At 46.6% G+C, this 25,609-nt stretch overlaps 1 protein-coding gene across 3 annotated transcripts in view; it reads left to right on the top strand.

The window, feature by feature from the left end:
* The window catches only part of flt4 (fms related receptor tyrosine kinase 4), a 138,520-nt gene that overhangs the window by 37,472 nt on the left and 75,439 nt on the right, over positions 1-25,609 (top strand). For all 3 annotated transcript variants that reach the window (XM_080774585.1, XM_080774586.1, XM_080774584.1), the window contains exons 2-3: positions 9,706-9,802; positions 19,231-19,538. In XM_080774585.1, coding sequence (XP_080630711.1) covers positions 9,706-9,802; positions 19,231-19,538 — 405 coding nt within the window. The remainder of the gene's footprint in view (positions 1-9,705; positions 9,803-19,230; positions 19,539-25,609) is intronic.

Below are 25,609 nucleotides of genomic sequence, written 5' to 3'. Positions count from 1 at the left end.
GTTTAGTTAGTGGATGTGCGGTTGTGCGTGCTCTATTGTATTTTTCTTTAATTGTGGAGAGACCTTTTGCTTCAATAGGCAGATATGCTTTGCGATCATTTTAATGGACCTCCTGTGGGGCAGCATATGTGCATTATTAAGAATCACAGCTCTCCCTATTATGGCCAATGAACTGTACAATGTAAATGCACTTAGTCACTTTCCACCACCACTGACCCTCCTCTCCCAGCTTCCATCTGCTGAACACGGCCAATTTCTTGAGTTTTTCACACGCTCGGACCAGCTGAATGCGCCGCAGTGGATTTAAACACCTAGTCTGGCTTGTGGACGGTTGACGGGCTACAGTACATTACCCCTGCACCACCCGAGACAGTGCCTGCGCTCAGTGGTGTGAAATAACTATGTATACTGTAGGCTATGTGACACAGGCTGTTTTTTCCCCTTCATATTAACACAGTTCGAATGTTGAAGAAGGTTTTCATTCCAACAGATAGTTGATTTAAAGTCATTAAATGATTACATTTATCTGGCAAAGTATGCTTGTTTTTTCGGTAACTTTACCCGTGTTTTGGGGGCGGAGAGGTGCAGACTCTGACATTTGCATACGGTTTGGATTGGTCTTAGAACAAGAATTCTTCAACATGGCATTGGCTATAGTAGTAACTCGACATCTCGCTTGGTTCACAATTTGAAAGGAGGAGCATTTTGGATTTTTATAGCTACTTTACATACATGGTGGAAGTAACTCTTAGTGTCTGTCGGAGTGTGTTTTGAGTGTGAAAAGGAGGATGAGGAAACCGGGTGGAACAGCTGCTCCTAGCTGTACAAATGGAAAATATACGAAACTCTAATTGCAGACAAGATCTGTGACACACGGATGGATACTGTGTGTCTGTGTGTGTGTGTGTGTGTGTGTGTGTGTGTGTGTGTGTGTGTGTGTGTGTGTGTGTGTGTGTGGCTAGAATTTCCAATATGCCTACTTTTAATTCTACTCCACTAGGCCTACATCTTGGATCAAAATATTGTACTTTTACACCACTACAATTATTTGAAAACTTTAGTTACTAGTTAGAGTAGAGATTTTGATCATAATTACAAAACATACATGAACCATTTCAGCCCTACAGTATATACATTTCGGACATTTGGAAATAGCCGATTTTTATGCATTTGAAAACTTGAAATGGGACATATTCTGCATAATGACTACTTTTCCTTTTGGTACTTTAGGTACAATACTTTTTAAATGTATACTCGAGTACATTTTGAATTCCGGACATTTATTACAAAATAATCACACCCGTGTGAAGTGAGTGGTGCAACTCCGTGTGGAGGTCCCCGGGGGGTCCACAAAAGTTCCAGACCCACAGGAACGCGGCCAGGGTGCCGGCCCGGTTCAGGTGAGCCGCCCCGCGTCCGAAACGGTAGAGAAATGACAGTTACCATGTGGGGTCCCCGGGGAACCTCTGGGTCCATGGAACATCCAGACCAGGAATGTGCCCAGGGGGCCTGCCCGGGGCGATTCCGGCAAGCCGCCCGCGTCCGAAATGGTGAAAACCAACCAAGCTATGTTCGTGCTTGGACAGACAGACCAAGGGACAGACAAACCCAGGGACAGACCCAGGGACACATATAGCTGTGTAATGGAGTCGTTGCACCACTCAAAAAACAGAGTACCGATATTTCTACATTGCAGTATTGATACATTTTATCAAGTAACAAATGTGAGTACTTTTTCCACCGTTGCCAGCTTCCATCTGCTGAACACGGCCAATTTCTCGAGTTTTAACACGCTCGGACAAGCCGGATGCGCCGCAGTGGATTTGAACACTGATGGCGGGGTACAGTAACAGTACATTTACATTACCTCCGCACCGCCCGAGCCAGGGCCTGCTCGTTTATGTCGGAGCTTATCTAGCCCAGAGGCAAGCACGGTCATGCTTCTGTACGTACATTTATATCGCTGCGGTCGAGCAGATATAAACCTTTTACTTTTCAAGAAATGGTCAAAATAATCTATGGTCCAACTAGTCATCGGTTCAATTTAGAAATAACCCGACACACTACTTTAACCACATTCACTTTCTCTTTCTCGCAACTTTAGCTTGACACTTTTGTACAATGAAGTGGGTGATTGGTTTTTACAACATAAAAAGTTGAAATATGGTGATACAAGGTTTCTGCCTGACAGCGACGATATTCAGTGTGCTCATCTTGCTACAGACTCCAGTGACTCCACTACATCTCAGAGGCAAATATTCTTTTTAGTCCCCTATGATTATTTGACAGCTTTAGTTTTTAGATTTTTTTTAAGATTAGTTTTTTGGCTTTTCTGCCTTTATTGATAGTTTCAAATGAAGAATGGCAGGAAAGAGGAAGAGAGAGAAGGGGAGAGACATGCAGCAAAGGTTGTCAAGAATGGGACTCGAACACACGACGCACTGTCAGGCCAGAGCCTATACGTATGTGGCATGCGCCTGGACCACTAGGCTAGCGGATGCCCCAGACAGCTTTAGTTAATTACTCCGCTTATTAATACAAAACATAGATTAACCGATTAAGCCTTAAACCCTATTTTATACATGGACAAATTTGACAAATCTTAGCTTTGGTACTGTACGTTTATTTTGATGTCAGTATTTGTGTGCGTTTACTGAAGTAAAATAATAATAATACAGTTGTTTTACTTAGTGTTTTTATATTGTGATATTGGTACATTTATTTTAACTAAGTAAAACAACAGAAATTAAATCTGAGTACTTATTCGAACGCCTGGTGCCTTAGAACAACAACTGTTGTTATTCGCCGTCCTTTTGGAATCATCAATACAGACAGGCAGTCAGGCGGACATATTGGATGGCCCCGCAGGAATGACACGTCCAGGACCGTGGTGAATTCCCAGGCCTCGGAGGACATGTAAATGTCAGTGGGAGAGACGTCGGCGCTGGCTGCATGTCGGCCGCGACTGAAGAGGAATGAGTCCTTTGTGCAGGGGTTGACGGGTGGGACTGGAGGTGGCAGCAGGTTCACAGAGCTCAGCCAAGACAATATCTGAGGAAGACCTCCCCTGTGGGAGAGTTCAATATGTCAGGATGACATGTGAAAGACAGGATTACCCTGGGAGCCAGTCTAGACCAGAGGTTACCAACCACTGGTAGGCCTACTAGTACCACTTGGTGGTACTTGAGCCCCCCTCTGGTGGTACACAGAGGAGTTGCCCAAAAAAGACATGAAATATTTATATTAATACAGGTAGTTCTTCTAACCAAGCAATTGGTTGAAATAGGCTCTCCAGTTGTGCTTAAATGAACATGACAGCACACCTAGCCGTTAATAGAAGATTTGAGGACGGATTAATCAGAGCAGCAGCAAAATTGGCTTGGGAATGAAAAAAATTAATCAAAAATCAAAGAATAAATTAATAGCTGAATAAGATGGGCCAGGTCTACACAGATATATTCTGTGGTGGTACTTGGTATAAAAAGATTGAAAACCCCTGGTCTAGACACTGCCATCGCTTACTGGCTGCACTGGCAAGCAAGCATGTTTCTTGCTGGTATGATAACTCCCATAGATTATTACAGTACATTAACTAATTAATCCCTATATGTTTTGTTGTTATGATGAATATTGAATAGCAAAAATAGCCCATCTACAAGCTCACACCTTGCAGATGAGCTATTTCTTTAATATATATATATTTTGAAACAAAAATTAAGAAGGTGCTATATCATCCCGTTTGGGGGAAATGCAGCCGCCAAAGACACAAGACAGTACAGCAGTTAAAAACGGATGCCAGGGCAAGGGAAAATGTACAGAAGACAATACAGCATGATGGAGAGACATCACTGATGAAAGTGGTCAAGGCAAGGTCGTGGTCAAGGTCAAATCAAACAAACATTCAAGCAAGCAGCCTTTGCTTTGTGGTGTTGGTAGCGTTGGTTTTGGAAGGTTTTCATATCTGGGATGGTCTGCGCTGTAGAGACAGATGAGGACAGAGTGAATCATAATGCTATTGGTGCCATAGATCACTGGCTGACAAAAACAACACCACCAGCAAGTTAGCAACTGATGAAAATGATTACACTGCATGGCGAGTCGACGACACAACGCCCCCTTCACTATAACACTCATATAGCACAGTCTTCATTCTTTCCAAGTAGCAGAAACGTATTTATTTTATTCAACAAATTGTTTTTCTCTTAAGCAAAGTGAATAGAGATTGGTACGAAAACACAATTAAATCGTTGTGTGACAATTAAACGTCAACTTAAATGTGTAATCGTGACAGCCCTATAGGCCTATTGCTAGCATCATATGCAGGTGTGTAAATGCACGGCACTGGCACCTAAATATATGTTGTCGTGCAGAAGAAGCGGGTCGGTAGTAGTAGCTCAACAGGTTGTTTGCCGTAGGGATTTACCTCTAAACATGATGATCATGACTAATTCATATTTACAGAAGAGAAGCATGGCTCTATTGTGCTGCACTGGGCAGCAGGATGCCATAGAGGAAAGTGTTCTGTGTACAATGGAACACAGCTGGGCAGGACACTCTGTTAGCCTCATGTGAGTATCTTAAGTACATTTACTGTGCTCGAGGGCTGTAATATTGACGCACTTTTACTTTACTTGATGAGTATTCCCAGCAGATTCGTGTATGGCCACGCGAGGCTAGTCTTTCTTAAAAGTTCATTGTGAGCCTTTTTCTACCGGTTTTCCTTTGTTTTCGAGACCACCTGCAGTCAACCCTGCACAAACAGTTTACTCCTGCCTGTACCATATTATAATGAGCATTAGTGAGGAGGACCAATTATAGGAAGATAGGTTGAACATGAGTGAAGTGGTCCTTCAATTAAATCCTATCCTACTGTATAATAAGGAAACCTCATGTCAGTCAGGAGTCAGTCATAACCTCTGTTCTGTCTGTTCTGTATGGTTGATCTCATATTTCCCCTCTAAAATAGACGTGCATGAAAATGTTTGACAGACGTGGGACCATGTCGGGCCGTCACAGAATGTTTGAACCTTTCTCAACAGAAACAATTATTATGCAAAAAGATAGATTTTGTCAAGATTGAGATGATTATCTTGACAGGCCTATTGTAGGTAGAAGAGGAAAGTTTTGGTAAATGGGAGTAACTTTGTGCCGAGTGTGACTGGTATAAACTTGAACACTGTATTTGACATTGGCTTATGCACAATACCACGACTCCTTATTCACTTTCCCAAAATGTACAGTAAGTTGTTTAATGCAAGTTGGAAAGATGCAAATACGGATGCATTGGCCCACCTTGTTACGCATTACCCGAATACCCGTTATACCCGGACTATTGCGTGTCAGACTGTTTAGAACGTCGGACCAAAGATATGCACCAGGCGACTCGCCCCATTACTAAACCTATACTTAACCTCACGCGAAAGCCACGTTGTCTGACTACTATGCCATCGGAATTATACGAGTGGATCGCGCTGGCACAAGGTGAAACCAGGTTTAAATCCAGGGTAGATGAGGAAGGTTTCAGTAAATGTGAATAGTTGTGCCGCTGCAGTGAGACTGGCAGGAATGAAGTGGCGTCTGATAGATGTGTGAAGTGAAGCGTGCATTGAACTCTGCTGCTGCCGGTGGCAGACTGACAATGGTTCCACTGAGACACAACCAAACAAATGTCTCTTAAATGCATTCAAAGGGAAATGTGTGGGTGTGTGTACTTGTATTACTGTGGGGTGTGGGCCAAATGTCCCAGTCAAACGTCCCAGTGGAAGTTGAGAAATATAGTTTTTTAAGGTTAAACAATAGTTTTAGGCTTTCAATTATAGAAAGGATTCATGGAGTTATACAGAAAATAGAGGATCTAAAAACTCAACGTGTGTGTGTGTGTGTGTGTGTGTGTGTGTGTGTGTGTGTGTGTGTGTGTGTGTGTGTGTGTGTGTGTGTGTGTGTGTGTGTGTGTGTGTGTGTGTGTGTGTGTGTGTGTGTGTGTGTGTGTGTGTGTGTGTGTGTGTGTGTGTGTGTGTGTGTGTGTGTGTGTGTGTGTGTGTGTGTGTGTGTGTGTGTGCGTGCCAGTCTGATTGTGCCTGTGTGTCGGATGCACTTGGGTGTGCAAGCGTACGTGCATGTTTGTACTGTGTAGCTGTGTGTCTAGTCTGTCTATACACCAGTGATGGAAGAAGTATTCAAAAAAATTACTTGGAGATGGAGTGCCGTGAATTCTTTTCCACCCTAAAACATGATCATCAAGTATTAAATAAGCAGTAAGATTATTTTTTTTAAGTGTACAGTGTTTGTTAAATTGTCGTTTTTATGTGGACATGCCCACCAGTTCATAAAGTATGCCTGGTTTGCCTGGTGGGTGGTGATGGGTGGTGAGCCACGGTCCACCTGAGCTGAAGCCGCACCACATCTGTGGTTGTATGATAAAAGGGGAGAGGTTAGGGGAGGGGGATGATATTATGATGTAACTATATCACAGTTTCTTTTTCATTGGCACGTTTGACTGTCAAGTTTTCAGCCTCCACGAAGAAACCCTAAATACACATACATCATTGCACATAACAACCACACCAAGAGGTCTAATGAAGTACTGTCACCTTATAAACAGATGCAAAACTAGAAAAAATACAAAAATCACGACACTCCATCTTTAAGGAAAAGTATCAATACCCTATTGTAGAAATAGTCTGGTAGAAATAGTCTGTTACAATACAAGTTTGGTATTCAAAATTGACTTGAGTAAAAGTACAAAAGAATTGGCATCAAAATGTAAGTAAAAAGTAGTCTCTGGTAAAGTTTTCAAATGTATAAAAATCTGTGATTTTGTGATTTTGTAATTATCTAACGAACTACAAACTATTAATTTAACTGCCCCCGTATGGCCATAGATGGTAGTTCCATTCGGAATTGGTCATATTCACTCACTTTCACTTCCGTTTTCCCGTCTCGCAGACCTCCATTGTAACTTAAGAAACTGCTTATACCATTATAGCTCACAATGTTTATCTTTTGTCAGAAACGTTGGATGGATGATCATCACCACAGAAAGTAGTTTCAAATAAAATCCTATTTTAACTAATTGTCTGCTGCAAGGTGGCGACAGAGGCCAGTTAGCTGTGCCACACAGAATACAGCAGATTACCACGTTTTCACATCCGGGTTACTTGCGTGCAGACCTCCATTGTAAGAAACGGCTTGTGTTAGCACTGCAGTACGTAGCTCACACTGTTTATCTTTCGCCAGAAACGGTAATATGTCGGGAGCCATGTGATCAAAAATCATAAATCACATCCGAACCTCGGATGGATCATCAGCACCACACTCCGTCAAAGGCCACAAATAGCCTTTTGCATTTGAGTTACAGTGGAGTAGAAGTAAAATTATTGGAAATTGGAACTTGGAAGTACTCCAGTAAAGTAAAAAGTCCTCAAAATTGTACTTAAGGAAATGTACTTGGTTTCTTTCCACCACTTTGTAACACTTCTATGGTGAAGGTTTAAGATCAGAATTTTTAGTTTACTGTAAGACATTTGACCTCATTCATCAATCTAAGGCAGAAAACCGTCCATCACTGACAGATCAGAGTTTCTGCAGGAATCAATCATCTCGCGACGGGGTTCACCTGTGATTCATGCAGCGGTCGTCTCAGCTGCCAATCACGGCTTAGTTGATAAATGTAACCCATTATCTTTGAGCAGAATCAGAATAATGGACAAGGAATTAATCTTGGTGAGGTTTGATGCATTACGCTGAATAAAACCATAATAGAAACATTCCCAATGATTTACAACTAAGCTGCTCAAATGTTGAAGATAAGCAAAAATAAGCTACTGTATACTATGTTGTACACAATGTGACGCATACAATAGTATCTCCAGAGTCCATATACAATATACACTGTACCCTATGGACACCCTATGGATAAATTAATATTAATAATTGTATACAGTGTGTTGAATGTGTACAAGTTGTTGCAAGTAGTTGAAAAATGTAAGTAAATAAAAGTACAGGTCCGAAATGAAACGATAGAATCCCAGGTTATGGAGACAACACAATGAAACTAATAATTTCCTATTTTACCATCCAAGGTTGATGTCTGAGAAGAGCTACAGTACGAGACGAGATCCAATGTGACCACTATTTTCCTCAGTATTTCTATGGCGCCTATTTCAGGCATTATATTCTCCCATACTTACACACGCGCGTGCACGCAGCGCGCGCCTGCTTATTGGGAGGAGGAGTTAGGGGTTAATTGTCTTGCTCGAGGACTCTTCAGCATCAGAATGATTGAATTTGTCAATTTCCATATGAACTGTACAGTACTTCAATACACAAAGAATATGAATCACCAAAATCTAAAACCATAACAGACATATTTATGAACCTAAGGTGCAGTTCACTTGAACGATAATTATAATGCCATGCTGCAATAAATTGAAAAGATTACCAGCACAGTATAATAAAGTGGTGTTTTGCATTTTAATGGTTACCCATACATTCTGTCCAGTTCAGTCTAGTTCAGAGGGTTCGGAGATGCGCTTTATTGGAGTGCCTAAAAGCAGATCCAATTCATTGCCAAACATTGTCCTTTATCCATTCATTGTCCTGACAGAACCTGCACTGTTCTGATGTCAGCTCAGATAAAGTGTGGGAGGAAATGTCTGTATGTCATCTGTGCGTTGCTTTGCATCATGGGGCATGCATTCCATACATTCTATACATACTACGCTGCGGTTTCCCACATTATATACTGTATATATATATATACTGTGTATATATATATTAATTTTTTCTTGCCGATGGGTTCCCAGATTGCACTTGTCCAACTCCTTTACCAAAGTGATCTTTGCTGGGGACCCCCTGGAACTCCCTCAAAGACCCCTGGGTCTCCCCGGACCACACTTTGAGAACCACTGATATAAAAGGTTATCATAAATGGCGTGTGCCCTTGCAAGGTATTCAAATGAGTCTAGAATGGCTCCTGTATGCAACCTTGGTCCTGTCCTATTTATTCTGCCTGTTGTGCAGTAGATGAAATATAGTGCTCAATATCAGAATCATTCCAAAATCAAACACTGGGACAGATTAGATTTTTTTTTAATGTAATTTCATTTTGTGAACGCAGAGGGACAAATCACACACGTGTGAACGGAGTGGTGCAATTTGCTGGTTGTAGGAGTGGTTGCCTTATATTGGACATTTCCTAGGACATTCGGTCCTCAAAAGGATGATAATGATGAGGTAATACCCACAAGAGAGGCTTAGAACTTAAAGTCGAAAGTCCTCATGAGAATATCAGTGCGCGTGCGTGTGTGTGTGTGTGTGTTTCATCTCTAATGGCACCCAGGTTGGGCATAAGGCATGTGACACTTTAATACATGATGGACTGGAGGCGTCCGTCTGCAGTGAGTTGCCAGTGCTGTAATGGTGTTTCACACAGCACTGCACGGCATGGCCACATTAACCAAACACCATGCCGTCAATGAAGTGACTAGTACTACTCCACAGGGAAACAACAAACCAAGAGCCTCCTGGTCTAGCCATACATGAGTGGGTTGTGAAAGTTGTTCCCCCGGACCGAGCATTTCTACATATTGTATAAAATTGCGTTGCTGATAGAAAATAAAAATAAATCATAGACTTGACAGCACTATCATCAGTGTAAACTGTTAATGAATGTGTTGTGCGTGTTGAATGTGTGTCCGCTCTCAGGTGTGGTGATTGGCTTCTCTATGACTCCACCCATCATTGACAGCCCCAAAGAAGAGCTCGTCATTCCAGTCCAGCAAACACTGACCATCACATGCAGGTACTGTGTGTGTGTGTGTGTGTGTGTGTGTGTGTGTGTGTGTGTGTGTGTGTGTGTGTGTGTGTGTGTGTGTGTGTGTGTGTGTGTGTGTGTGTGTGTGTGTGTGTGTGTGTGTGTGTGTGTGTGTGTGTGTGTGTGTGTGTGTGTGTGTGTGTGTGTGTGTGCGCACTGTACTTGTTTTCATTGGTGACTCTGCAGTGATGTACTGTAGCAAAAAGAAAAAAAGTGCCAGACCTGCCGAAACAAACTTTGGCAAAGCATTGCGCTTATTTGTTTGTTTGCTCAGCCGTGACGTCATTTGGTTCTTGGCCAAAGTTGTATGCTGCAATCCCTTAGGCGCCATATGCTATCAAAAAACAGCAACCCAATCATTGTACAGATAAGAGCAATGACAAAAGGCCACTGCCTCCACACCCACAAAAACTAAAGTCTAAAATCCAACGCATGGCCTAAAATGATGGTCGGAGGACTTGGAGGAAACTTTAGCAGAAAAGCTCGCCAACGCTCTGTTTTGAACTCCAGGGATGTGAGATGTATAAGGCCATTTATAATAGCCCCTTATCTCTGTGGCTCGCTGCCAAGCCTCCACTCTATTAAACATTTTTACTGGTAGAAAGAATTATGTCTCTGGAAAGCCGTTCACTACAATCCAACCCAGAGCCATGCTTCTGACCCTCTCCGGTTACTGTAGCGAGGAATCGAAATCAGTTTGATTTCAGCAGATAATATAGTTTTATTTTTGAATAATGAATATCATGTATGTTAGTTAGTAGTAGTTAATAGTTAGTTTCATCATCGCGTCGTGCAGAAACTCTGGGTTACTTTAGTAACCTCAGTTTATCAAGCGAATCGAGCGAGAGAATCGCCTAAGGGTGGCGCCATTTTCCATGGTGCCATACAGAATAATTCCATATACTCACGAACAATATCCATTGGGTCGTGCAACTGTCTGTCACGGCTTGTGACTGCCGGTTCCGCCCGGAGCCTATAAAGCAGCCCACAGCCGGAAAGACGCATTCCTATCAACCAGTCTTTTTTCTGTGCTCTTTCTAAGCAAGAAGGGTAATAAGGGCGATTCTCTCGCTCGATTCGCTTGATAAACTGAGGTTACTAAAGTAACCCAGAGTTTATCTAAGCTCATCTCGCTCAAGAATCGCCTAAGGGTGTACATAAACCCCCCGTATCACTACCACCAGTTGAAAGGAGGCCCGACCCGGGACCCCTCCCCCAGCAGTTCCCTGCTCGTGGGGAGAAGGAAAGGCAAGGAGGCTATCTGGACCACAGGCCCAGTAGACAAGAACCTACCCAAGGAGCTAGCCAGTGTAAACTGTTTAAGCACTCAGACGCGGGCTGATGGTTCCCCATCTTATATGCCCAAGGATCTGTCTCCTGAAGTGCGCGTGTGTGACCGTTGTTCCCAACTGTCCCATCACCTAGCAGCAGCTCCCAGAACGGCGTGAGCAATTCCAGAAGATGCCACGTCCAAGTTATAGTACGTGGCGAAAGTCGAAGGGGACGACCAACTCGCCGCCGTACACACATCCTGAAGTGAGGCTCCCTTCGCAAGAGCCCAGGATGCAGACATGCCCCTCGTAGAGTGAGCCCGCAAACCCTCCGGGGGTTGTGCTCCTCCCTCGGCATAGGACAACTGTATGGCTTCCACGACCCATTGTGAAAGCCTCACCTTGGTTATGGGACTCCCTCTTCTCTGAGGGTCCCATGCGACAAACAACTGATTGCCCTTTCTAAAGGCAGCAGTCCTGTCTATATACAATTTCAGTGCCCTGACCGGACAGAGGCTGTTCAGCCTCTCGTCCTCCACCGAAGCGAACGGGGGCGGGTGGAAAGCTGCCAAGTCTACCGGAGCACATCCGGAAGGAAAATTCTTAGGCAGGAACGACAGGTTCGGCCTGAGCGAAACCCTGGTATCGTTCCCACTGAATCTCATGCAACTTGGACTCACTGAGAGCGCATGCATGTCACTAGATCGCTTCGCTGTAGTCAAGGCGACTAGCAGTGCGGTTTTAAGTGAGAGAAACTTCAAACCCACCATGTCCAGTGGTTCGAAGGGGGCTCTTGACAGAGCGTGCAGTACCAGGGTCAGATCCCAGGACGGAACTAAGGATCTGGACACCGGCCGAGCACGCCTGACACCCCTCATGAACTGTCGAATCAATAGGTTCTCACTTATTGGTCTGTTGTCCATACCCACATGGTAGGCCGATATGGCCGCCAGGTTGAGTTTCACTGAGGAGTTCCCCAAGTTTCTATCCAACAATTCTTGCAGGAAGGTTAGGATAAGAACCACCGAGGCCTGAAAAGGAACGGCCCGTTCCGGCCTCGTTGCACACCAGCGCATAAACACGTTCCAAGCCGTGTTGTACCGCTGTCTAGTCGAAGGGGCCCTGGCACCCAAGATCGTCTCAATGACTCTAGGGGGCAAGCCTGTGGCCACTAGGGTCGACCCCTCACCGGCCATACCCAGAGGTCCAAGTCCTGTGGGCGCGGGTGGAAAATCTCGTGACCCGCCTGGGTAAGCAGATCCCTCCACAGAGGGAGTTGCCAAGGCTGGTCGTAGAGGAGAGGAAAGATGTCCTGCCTCCAGGATCCTCGGGCTGGAGCTACTAGTAGCACGTCCGAGTCTTGAGCCCTCACCCTGGCTAAGGTGAAGGGAATCAACTCTAGCGGAGGGAAAGCATAGAGTAGGCCCTGAGGCCATCGATGTGCCATCGCGTCCAGTCCCAACGTTGGTGAGCCTGTCAGGGAGAAGAAGAGTGGGCACTTCTTGTTCTCGTCTGTAGCGAACAGGTCTGCCACCGGTGTCCCGAACTTGTCCCAGATCTGTTCTATTACACCTGGGTGTAGGGACCAGTTGCTGTAGCGGAGGGGACCTCTGGACAACAGGTCTGCACCCGCGTTCAGTAGTCCCGGGACATGGCAGGCTGTTAGCGACAGAAGACGTCTGTCGCACCAAGTCAAAAGCCTGTACGCCAACGTGTGCAGGCGCAAGGACCTCAGTCCACCCTGCCTGTTGATGTAGCACATCGTTGTCGTGTTGTCGGTACGGACGAGGACATGACAACCCCGTATGAGCGGCTCGAACGCTTGCAGCGCGAGGAAGACCGCTAGGAGTTCCAGATAATTGATGTGGGCGGACCTCAAGGTTCCATCCCATATCCCTCTGGCTGACCTGCCTTCGTGGGTGGCCCCCCACCCACTCAGGCTCGCGTCCGTAGTGACGACCTTCCTGGTCAACGGTAGCCCAAGGGGGACTCCCTCCGTCAGGGTCCGTCTGTCCGACCACCATCTCAGGGCGAGCGTGCATTCCCCGGGGATTGTCACTCGCCGCGAGAGGAATCTGGTGGGCATCCGTAGAGATCTCAGCCAACGCTGAAAGGGTCTCATGTGGAGTCTGCCCAACCGCACCAGAGAGATGGCCGATGCCATCAGTCCCGCCATACGTAAGCAGATTCTGAGTGGCAGTCTGTGTCCTCTCTGGAACAGGGCCACGCACTTCAGGAAGGCGTCGATCCTCTCCGGGCTCAACCGAGCCGTGAAGGAGACTGAATCCAGTGCTATGCCTATGAAGTTGATCGACTGGGCGGGCACCATCACACTCTTCTCGTGGTTTATGGTGAACCCTAGGGAGGACATATGGGACACCACCCGAGTGGTGTTCCGCAGTGCCTCCTGTGGCGAGCTCGCGCTCAGAAGCCAGTCGTCGATGTAGCTTGCTACACGTAGACCTCGTCGTCGCAGAGGGGCCAAAGCCGTCTCGGTGCATTTGACGAACACCCTGGGGCTCAGGGACATCCCGAAGGGGAGAACCGTGTACTCGTACACCTTCCCCTTGAAACCGAACCTCAGGAACTTCCTGTGAGGTGGGTAGATAGGGATGTGAAAGTAGGCGTCTTTCAGGTCTATAGATGTGAACCAGTCGTTCAGGCGTATGGAGCGCACGAGAGACTTGGCTGTCAGCATCTTGAAGCGGAAGGACTTGAGGTACCGATTGAGAACTCGCAGGTCCATGATTGGACGCAGCCCCCCCCCCTTTTTCTTGACCAGGAAGTAGCGCGAGTAAAACCCGCTGCGACTCTGGCTCAGGGGTACCTCTCTGACAGCCTTCTTCTCCAGCAGAGAGTTGATCTCCTGCTGAAGAATCTGACCCGCTTCGCCGCGTGCATCGGAGTAGAGGACTTCTCCGAAAGCGGGGGGTCTCATAGCGAACTGGAGCCTGTAACCTCTCGCTATGGTGCGGAGAACCCAAGGAGACGCTCCGCACAGTTTCCACTGTGTCAGGCGACGCGCAAGGGGGTTCTCCATCGCCAGGGGAGCGTGTCGTCGCGCAGGGCTGGCGCCCCCTGGTGGACCGGAGAAAATTTCGGCATGACCCGTCCTGCCAGTGGCGTTTAGGCCCGCCACAAGGCCGAGGTCCCGTCCCACTGTTTCGGAGAGCCCGGGGGCTACTCCTAGCAGTGGGTTCATGTCCCCCCGATGTTGTTGTTGTTGTTTTGTTTTTAATGGCATTAAAGCCTTTATTACAGGTGAAAAAACATTTACAACATTTGAAATAACAACATTTTGATGATCGGCCGCACCCGTGGTGACGTTCCGCATCGCGAGCCGCCGCCTCTTCCTGGGCGGCCTGAGTGTGAGGAGAACACTCAACTGAAGGCTCGGGGGGGGAGGGGAGACGTCCGGTCTCGTCTCCCCTGGGACTGGGACGGTGTCACTTGTTCTGCGGCTCCCTACGGCCTCTGCCCTGGCCTCGTCTGGGGCCATGGGTTGGGCGGCCGCGGCCACGCCCGGCCGGGCGTCTGTCACGGTCGGGGGCGTTGGCCGAGGCACCAGACGGTGCCTGCTGGTCTCCTGCCCTCTCCTGGCGGGGCTTGGAGCTAGAGCGGCCTCCCCTACCACCGCCGGTGCGTTGGGGTTGGCGCGTAGGTGGGCGGGAGGACTGGCGTGAAGGACGGCGTGTACGATGAGCCGGAGCGGCGAAGGCAGCAAGGGCCTCACGACCCTTCTTCTGGCCTTCCCAGGTCAGAGCCAGTTCCTCCAGTGCCCCCTCGAAGAGGCCACCAGGCTTGATGGACGCCTTACGGAGCTTCACCTTGGTCTCTGCCGGCAGGTCTGGAGAGACCTCGAGCCATCTGTCCCTCTCCGCCATGATGGAGAGCGTCATGGCTCTCCCCACTTGCTCTGTGACGGTGTGGACGAAGCCTACGGACTCGTCATGGAGACGTCGAACCTCGGCCATCTGCTCTGGAGATGGGGAGTCCCCCATTTCCAGCAGTAGGCTCGTGAGAGAGCCCTGCAACAGGAGGGCGGCATTGAGGTGCTTGCCAGCCGATGCCAGATGCGTGTAGAGCCTCCCATTGGCTGCGGAAGCATCCTTGTCCTTCCTATCTGTCAGGACCGGGTCCTTGGACAGTGGGGTGACATGGGAGGAGGAGGGGTCTAGGAGGAAGGCCGCCATGATCCTGTCGATGGTTGGCATCTTGTCAAGACCCACCGTGGGCATGTCCTCTGTCTCCAGGGAGAGGCCCACGCGGCGCGGCATGGGGAGCGGTGTCAGCGGCTCTTTCCACATGGCTGTCAGGTGGGCTTTGAAACCTTGGGCCAAGGGAAGTTTGACTCGCGGGGCCGGTTTGACGGTCTGTCTGAGGCCCAGCCCCCATTCTTCTTCCTCTGGTGGAAGGGGCGCTGCTGCTGGCCACGCACGGCCACATCTAATGGCCGCCACCATGAACACCTCTACGATGTCTGCCTTGTCCAAAGGGAGGAGTTCCAGTGGAGGAAGGTTGTTTGGGTCCGCTCGGTCGGTGTCCGGTAGGTCACCGAAGCTTACGTCGCGGTCCAAGACGACATCGGGGTCAGAGGACCTGTCGTCGTCGTCGTCGTCGTCGTCAGAGTACACCTCATCCAGGACTGTGTAATCCTCCTTGTGGGGATCCTGGTATGAGGGCAGGTCGTCTCGAGGGTCCACCTCCTCCATCTCCTCGCCCCAGTTGTCGTTAATACGCTGTGGGGGGTAGATATCATCGGCGGAGCTGCTGGCCGTTCCGGCTCTAGCAGTGCCGGCGGAGCTGTAGTAAGTGTCAGGACTGCGGGCCCTTCCGGCTCTGTCAGTCCAAGCGTTGGTGAAGGACGCGGCCGGCTGGCGACGTCTAGGCGCCTGTTGTGGTCCGGCCCGTGTGTCCCCACGGGGCTCCTTCTCATAACGGAGGGACGGGGCCCTCTTCGTCGCTATCCTGGGCGCCTTCCTGGTCGGTGATTTAGACCCATGGTCCAAATCCGGTCTCGTGACCGTCGCCGTGGGGCAGGCCCTAGGCTTGGCCACAGTGGAGCCGGACTTGGCAGGGATCCTACCACTAGGGGTAGGGAGGGAAGGCCAAGGATCAACGGCCGGGCGGGACAGGTTAGCCCTGAGGTCAGGACCTCCATCGCCGTTGGGACCCTGGATGGGGTTGGCGGCGATCCTTCTGAAGTGCGCGCCGACCCGTGAGAGGCGGCGGCCCTTGTCCTTAGTAGTGAGGACAAGGCAACATGGACAGAAACCATGTGTCTCAAAGGCCTGACGAGCGTGCTCGAGGCCTAAGCAGAACATGCACGACGTGTGCGGGTCGTCTGATGCCAGGGTTCTGTTGCAGTTACGACCGAAACATACCCGCTGGCGGTCCTCCTGGGTCTGGTCATGCTGTGTGCTAGTAGCCATGTTACCTAGCTTAGTTTTACAACTGTCCACTGAGGTGTAAATAAGGCTAGAAAACTACCCAGGGTCTTTCGACACAAGGAAGAGTATGCAGGTCAAGCACAGCGCAGACGTAGCTATAAATAAATATATATATATGTATATTTAATTTAAAAAATTAAATATACAATAATATATATATTCAGAAATAATTCTTAGCAAAGCTACAGAAACAAACAACCAAGTAGTCAAGGTAGCTAGTAGTCAATAGTAGCTAGAGGAGGCTAGAGGTAGTTAGAAAGGCTGCTAAGGCAGCTAGCTAGTAGCTAGGGTCTTCCGACACAGAGCAACGTGCGCTATCAATCTAGCCGTGGGCCGTGAGGCCGTGTGGAAGCCTGTAATCGCCGTGGAGCGGGCTTCCGAGCCGACGGGGTCTTGCGACACAACGTAGCGGGAAAGAGCGTGGTTCAGCGCGGGCTGAGGGAGTCTGTGAAAACTGCGTGTTAGCTAGTAGGGTCCCTACAGTTTCCGACGATAGTAGCGGAGAAAACAAGGGAAAACAGAGCTAACTGAGGTTGCAAAACGGAGGTTTATCAACTCACTGTTAGCAGAGCAGCGCAGGTTGACTTCCGCGGGTCGTCGCTGAGCTTCTTTCCAAGGGCGGTTGTGTCTCGTCCAATGTCGGCTGGCTCTTGTTCCACGGGACAGGTAAAGCTTCGCGGCTAACGTGAGGTCTTCCGACACTGTGTAAGCCAAGTTAAGTGAAGCTAGCGTTTGTCAACGGCTAAGGCTGAGCTAGCGTTTGGCAACGGCTAAGCTAAGCTATGCTAGCGTTTGTAAACACTAAAGAAGGCTATGTTCAAGAGGCCTCTCGGCACTGCTAGAAAAGTCTTCTTTTTAGAAACTTACTGCGTTTCGTTTTCTGATCGTGAGTGTAAGACCACCGGGTTTTCACCGCGAATTCCAGGGTACAAGTGAGGGCACTCGTCCGAGAGGAATAATAGTATCAACGGAGTTAGGTCGGTAGTCTTAGAAAGACGTCTGTATGACGTGCAGAAAAAAGCAGGAATGCGTCTTTCCGGCTGTGGGCTGCTTTATAGGCTCCGGGCGGAACCGGCAGTCACAAGCCGTGACAGACAGTTGCACGACCCAATGGATATTGTTCGTGAGTATATGGAATTATTCTGTATGGCACCATGGAAAATGGCGCCACCCTTAGGCGATTCTTGAGCGAGATGAGCTTAGATAAACTTGTATCTGCAATTCTGCATATTTGAACTTTTCATTTTTTGAGTGGTGCAACCACTCCCTTATGGAGCTATGTGTGTGGGTGTGTGGCTGGGAGGCTGGGTGGGTGCGTCTGAGTACGAAAACAGCATGGTTGTTTTTCAGCACCTGTGCGCAACCTAACGCACACACAAACACACACGCACATATTAACTGTATATATGGTGTATCGGGTGTGCGAGTACAGTGACAGTACAGTACAGTAGAGGGTACAGTAGAGGGACCCCCCACACGGTAACTCTGTCATTTCTCAACCGGAATCGGGCCGGCATCCTGGGTGCGTTCCTGTGGGTCTGGTTTTGGTATAGAAATGTACTTAAAGTCGCAGTGTGCCGCGGGTTCGACTCCCAGGCCTGACACGGCCTTTACTGCATGTCTTCCCCCCATCTCTCTCCCGTTTCCTGTCAGCCTACTATCTGTCCCTTCAAAAAACCAATAAAAGGCGTAAGACGCAAAAAATATCTTGTTTTTTTTTCATAATAATGTACTTAAAGCCAAAAAGTTTTCAAATGTAGACAAATCTTTTGAAAATCTACAAGCTCACCATGTGTTGTATCATGACCCATTGTGAGCTTGTACATCAAATGGCCGATCGTGACGCATTGTGACCTTGTAGATCAAATGGCGGAAATATATATAGGGTTGAATTGGTTAATGTATGTTTTGTAATTATAATCTAAATCTACAAGTTAACTAGTACATGTAGTGGAGTAAAAGTACAATGGATTTGAGATGTAGTGGAGTAGAAGTAAATTGGAAATACTCCAGTAAAGTAAAAATGCCTCAAAATTGTACTTAAATACAGAACTTAAGTAAGTGTAGCCTACTTAGTTGCTTTCCACCACTGTGATTATGTTGAAATAGCCCAAAGGCTGCACTCCATTGTGCCCCTGGCTGTGTGATGTTTTGGGATGAGAAGCATATTGTCTCCTATTGCATCCCAACTCTCTCTGCATTATGAGCATTTCCAGCCGGTGAAGACATGTGGTGAAAGCACAGCTATCATTTCTCACAGCACAGCCCCCTAATGTGTTGTAGTCGATCTCATTCATAATGACCACTATGTATGGGTAATGCATCTACACATAACCGAGTTGTGAGTTTATGTGAGAAGGCAGTGGTGTGCCAATATGTGGAGATACATATATATATATATATATATATATTAATTTTATGTTTTTCGCTCCCCCGGTTGATTGCCAACACGGACACCTGTGCTGTGTTCACAGGAAAAATATCAATTTGCACAGTTAGAGCCGTTTGAAAACAAATGAAAACTAACTGAATTAGAAAATAAATTGTCAAAACTAACTCAAACTAAACTGATATTATATGATACAGTCAGTTTGATATAGTCAGTTTGATATAGTCAGTTGATATTGTCAATACTGCTGCAGAGTAATAAAAACGAGACCCATGAGACCTTGATGTGTCGCGTGTCGCCCTGTAGGGGACAGCACACGCTGGCCTGGGCCTGGCCTGACCCGACGCTGGTGGCACAGGAACTGACAGACCACGAGGCCCAGCAGCTGCGGCCCACGGGGTCCCCCGCCACCACACAGAGGGGGGGTCCCCCTCCCCCCACGCAGAGGGCGGCCTCGGTGAGGGAGTGCCAGGGAATGCCCGGCAAGCCGTACTGTAAGAGCCTGGTCCTGAGCCGGGCGCGGGCCAACGACACCGGCTACTACCGATGCTACTACCGCGACGTCAAGGCCATCCTCGGCACCACCGCCGTCAGGATCTACGTCTTCGTCAGGGGTGAGTGGCTGCAGCTTTGGGAAGACACAAGCTCACATTGCACGCACGCACGCATGCACACACACGCCACACATTCACACGCACGCACGCATTCGCACGCACGCACAGTGCACACGCACGCACGCACACATGCACGCACGCACAATTTAATTCAATTCAAAGGGCTTTATTGGCATATTATTAACATACTAGAACAGGGGTGGGAAATTATTTTTCCCCAAGGGGCCGCATTAGCCCTTCAAATGGGCCGGGCCAAAAGGGTGAACTTAATTATGCATAATATCAATTTTATTTCTATATAAAAAGCAGTAAATGGCATGATGATGTACAATAAGAGCGCCCCTCATTTCACATGGGTGTGATTTGTTTTACTTTGACGTTTCCTTTCCCAGTTAAAAACTATGTTTTTGTTTAAGTTACAAGTCATGTAACTAGCATTTTATTTTAACAATGAGAACATTAGAGGTAGCTCTTTTAATAGTTCTTCCATGGAGGACCCTGTTGGTGCCACTTTCACAACCCACATGGCGCACTGCTTACTATCAGCGTGAGATGAGCACTGTTGAGTCACTCACAACCATTAAACAACAACGTTCTGAAAACACAATAACAAGCCAACCAGTGATGATATTGTTGAGACTTGGCACCCTGGCAGGCATTGATGTGTGCACGTTCTGCCAGATTTACTTTGTGGTACAACGGTGTCGACTCGCGTGCCGAAAACAGACGATCCACAAGCTCACGGCGCATCGCCCAACCGTTCTGAACTTCAGAAGCATGCCACATTCGGGGTGCAACACCACCTTACGATGCAGCAACACATATTTTAAGTTAACTTTATTGGCGAGGCGGGTTAGAGTGGGTTAAATAAAGCAATAAAGCATAATGGGATTTAACTTGTCCTCCTGCGAGTGAGTTTGGTAATCATGCGCCTGCCATACCGTGTTGTGAGCTGCATGCTTAGCTGGGCTTCATGGCTATTTGCATTCACTGACGCTGTTGTCAACAATAAATCCAAAAAGCTGACATTTTCACACACACAAGCTCCTTACCTCTCGTCAGAAGTTTTAATGTATGCTTTTAACATTGCTCCGGTTCCTATAGCAACGCCCTATCTTTCCAACAATGGGATTGTATAATCACAGTGCAAACCAGTTGAAAGGAGGATTTTCAAACCTCCATAAGTCGGACTCCAGGATCGCTGTCCTTGGTGGATCTATTGCCATCCACATTTCGGATTTAATTTGTGCCTTTGTATCCCGACGGCCTTTACTGCATGTCATCCCCCCCATCTCTCTCCCCATTTCCTGTCAGCCTACTGTCTGTCCCTCCAGAAAAAATATAAAATAAAGGCGAAAGCCACAAAAAAACATAAAAAAATGTTGATTGAAATCAGGTGATATTCTGGGCCAGATCTGACTAGTCTTGGTTTGACTTGATCTGGCCATAATAAAGACATTCGTCCAGGTCCTGACCATGCTTGCTGGGTTCACCGTGACCTCATCTGAGCAACAGTGGAATTTCCTGACTAACATATTAGCTTGTGCATACAACATTCTGCCCTGTCTTTACATGTCAGCATCATCTTCCATCTTTTCATTAATGATGTGCAGCAACTGCTGCATACAGAGAGTGTATGACCTGACAAGTACACTGGCAATGTTTGTTTCTGGTCCTCCTTGGTCCTGCAAATCAATCTTTTTGGCATTGTATTTTACATCAAACGTAACCCCATATTCTAGTGCAGGGATACACACAATGATTAGTAGTCTTCAAGGTGGTTGTGTTCCATTTGATATCCTTCTCCTATCACAGAATCACACATACTGTAGCAGCACATTGTTTTCCCCATTATTCATGTTTTCAAAGTCTCCTTGTGTGATTGTAATCTGTGGGAACACACTGACTGTGCCTGTATATCGTTTCTGCCTCTTATCGCCACATATTTTAACTTTTTGTGTTTTTGCCCTTGACAAAAGCATCAAAAGTAGCAGATCTGCTGTTTTTGCTTCATTTTAGGATGGTGATTTTATGATTGCATCGTGATTTTTCGGGGGGTAGCGTGGGGTGCGGCTAACATGTCCCCAACCTGAATCTTTTACTAATTGTGAAGATCCTTGCAGACTGATGCTGAGAACGGCGGGAAAAAAATCTTCAACTTTTTTTATAAAAGCCCATCAGTCTGCAAAGAACTTAAATATATCCATTTCTAAAACTCTGGTATAACCCCATAAAACGATAATTTCTATTGTCTATTACTCAAATTCAACTATACTTGTGGGGACCTCTGGCCCTCACATAGTAATTACAAGTATGCACGCACACAGAGATACACACGTACTATAGGCATGAATATACACACATGCTCTTATGCATACATGATAGAGACAGACGTGCAAGTTGCATGTATAAGCTCAAAATGCACATATGTACACACACACACACACACACACACACACACACACACACACACACACACACACATTCATGACACACCGGTTCATGACTGTTGGGCTGAAATTGCGTGGCACAGAACAGTGATCAAAAGAGAAACATGTGATAAACACCATTATTATTCGGCCTCAGTGACATCAAGATAAACAAAGAAAAACTCATTATTTTTCTTGTTCAAAGGTGACCATGAGCCACATCTACAGTACATCACTTACATCAGTTCTCTTTTGTGAGATAGAAAAACAGAAGATCGGGGCGAAATCAGAACAAAACAGTGCCCCTTGGGGCACAGGTCTCCACCAGGATTGATACTTGAGTCAGAATTGAAAAATTCAGGCCAGATTTTTTTCCTTGTGGTGTAGGGAGTGTTCATACAACATTTTACGCAGATCGATGCAGTTATATGTGAAGATGCGACTTGGCCTGTTCTAGCGCCACCATGAGGCTGACTGTCAAGTGGCATTTCTTCCTCAGCCTAGTGGGAATATGCGTGCACAGTTTCACCGCATTCGGACACTGCGTTGATGCATTTTTTTACAAAATGGGTACAAAACGGGCTACTCTTGAAAACTTAGCGTGGTCTTACAAATCATTAGTCCAAATGTCTCTTGCAATGTCTTCTTCTGAAGATATCAGATATCTGATAACTATTTTCCCCATCAAAGCAAATTCAATTAAATTAAAATAAGCACACATTAAACAGCTTTTTACTGTTTGTGTTTACTTACAATAAATGAAAACCAAAAGATGTTGAGAATGGAGCAGTAGTACATTTTTTGTGGGACCTTGACTGATTTATAGTAGGCCTACAATCGTTTGGATTGCAGTGACCCCACATTGTTTCTTCAAGAACAATACTTCTAGTTATTATTAATAATAATAATACATTATTATTATTATTATTATTATTACCTGTGCGTGCTACTGGATCTGCTCCTGCTGTCAGTACTTGCAGGGTCTCTGCTGGGTTATTATCCAGGCTAGGTTTACTGTATGCCTCCTCCCCATCTGTCTCACTCAGTCTCAAGCAACTCTATGGTCTCAATTTGCTCTGCATCTTCATCAACTGGCGTAGTTTTTCTAACTTTTTCTTTAACTGCATTATCAGCTTAATCTTTTCTCTTAAAGAGTTGAGCTATTGTTCGTTCCATTGCCATTTTGCTTCAATTATTTGTTTAATCGCATTCTTCTGAGTGACTTGTCATTCAACAAAAGTTGCCGGTTTAGTTTCCTGTGTTTTTTTATTTTTTTCGTTCTGAACCAATCAGAACTATGTATTTCGCTGTCAGCCAATCAGAAACAATTTTGTGAACGTTGGAGGAATTTACTCCTATTATCTACTACTATATCCGGTCATATGCACACATACAGTATGTTAGGGAGATGAACGTCCGTTTCCGTATCCGCTCTATACCGGATTTTCAACATGCAAAGTGAACTGGTCCCTGTAGTGAACTGGTTCTTGCACATAGTGAACTGGTCCCTGTAGTGAACTGGTTCTTGCACATAGTGAACTGGTCCCTGCACATAGTGAACTGATCCCTGCACATAGTGAACTGGTCCCTGCACATAGTGAACTGGTCCCTGTAGTGAACTGGTCCCTGCACATAGTGAACTGGTCCCTGCACATAGTGAACTGGTCCCTGCACATAGTGAACTGGTCCCTGCACATAGTGAACTGGTCCCTGTAGTGAACTGGTCCCTGCACATAGTGAACTGGTCCCTGCACATAGTGAACTGGTCCCTGCACATAGTGAACTGGTCCCTGCACAAAGTGAACTGGTCCATGTAGTGAACTAGTCCCTGCACATAGTGAACTGGTCCCTGCACAAAGTGAACTGGTCCCTGCACATAGTGAACTGGTCCCTGCACAAAGTGAACTGGTCCCTGCACATAGTGAACTGGTCCCTGCACATAGTGAACTGGTCCCTGCACATAGTGAACTGGTCCCTGCACATAGTGAACTGGTCCCTGCACATCGACGCAAGTGAGAAACACTTCTCGTCTCTCCAGTCCGTGCGGTGGTGGATTAATAACAACGGATAGCATCGCTGACTGACATAAACACAATTCAGAAGCACTTCATTAAGAAAACTCAACTAATAACACTTTCTGACGTTAGTATATAATGTTTTGATTGTTTTCCTCTTGTGGGCACAGTGGCAGGTTATTTAATATAGTATTTTGATAGCTCCGGTGCGCTCCGGGGCGCCAGGTCTTACCGGGTCGGAGCTCCGGACCGTCCCGGCCCATTTTCACCCTTGGGGAATGTGCATGCAAAATTTCACAGAAATCACACAATGTGTTCATTATTTGCTGCATTTTGTTTGAAACAGAGCACTCCTGCGAACTTTGGAAGCCAATCTTAGCCAATCAGGATGGAGTCTGAAAAATCTAAAGACACGTTTCGGTGAATGCCTATAGAGAGACTGTATACCAATTTGCGTGATGTTTGGACAAAATCTGTGGGTGTACTGTCCAGAAATGTGTTTTATGATAAATATTTGTTTTATGATAAATCTATTCGTGAGTCATCTGACTGAATATCTTTTTACTGTTTGCAAAAAATCCATAATTTGCCAGGAGCGAGTACACAGCAGTGTGGGAGTGTTGTGTACTCATTCTGAGTCAGAGTACCTTGCCGAAAAGAGCCTGGGACAGGACAAGACTCTGTTGGCTGTTTGACATGTTCCAGCTGAAAATAACAAAGCTCGTTACAAATTACTTCAGTATCAAAGCCGTCATCAGTCCTTAGAGTAGTTGACTTCCTTAATTTTTTTTACGGATGAATAAGTAAGCTTAATTTTTTTAACCCCTTACTGTACTCTGTATTGTACAGTACTGTACTGTACGATTTTGTACTTTCCTGTACAAGTATGTGCATATACCTAAACTCGTACTGTACGATGCGTACTGTACTGTACTGTACTGTACTGTACTGTACTGTACTGTACTGTACTGTACTGTACTGTACTGTACTGTACTGTACTGTACTGTACTGTACTGTCAGTACAGTAACCGTCATTAACGTGGTATTGGCCAGGTACGGGCTTGGGTGGGACTTAGCGAACGACGAAATTATACTGAAGTACAGTACATAAATGTAAATGTACTTTACACCACTGGTGTCGGGCAGAACCTCTTATCTCCATATTCTGTGTGTTGTTGTTTTTTTTGTCAGGTGTAACCTGACTAATGAAAGTTCATGAAATGTAGACAACATCGTCATCCTAGTCATACTGACGTCCTTATCCTGATTAGCTGCCACACACGCTGCCTAAGCCAACGGAAGTGTAGTATAATTGCCTGCCTCCTAAGCTACGCCACACGCACCACCAACGGGCTGATTATACCGCACCACAGCGAGCAAGCTTTACCACTGCAGCCTCGAAGCGACAACACAAAACAGCTGCTAATGTTATGAGCTGGATAGCAGGAAAGCCACCTCAAAACAGCAGACTGCTGGGCAAGCACTGGCGCTTTGGCATGGGGGGCATCAGCTATAGCTATAGGTTGTCTCCATATATGGAGCTAAAGGTGAAAGTCTTCATTGTTTCACCTAGAGCTCGGAGACAACCTATAGCTCCATTTATAGAGACTACAGCGATATCCAGCGC

The sequence above is a fragment of the Protomyctophum bolini genome (assembly GCF_963924005.1).
Source record: "Protomyctophum bolini genome assembly, chromosome: 10".
NCBI lineage: Eukaryota > Metazoa > Chordata > Actinopteri > Myctophiformes > Myctophidae > Protomyctophum > Protomyctophum bolini.
This window is presented reverse-complemented; position numbering and strand designations above follow the sequence as displayed.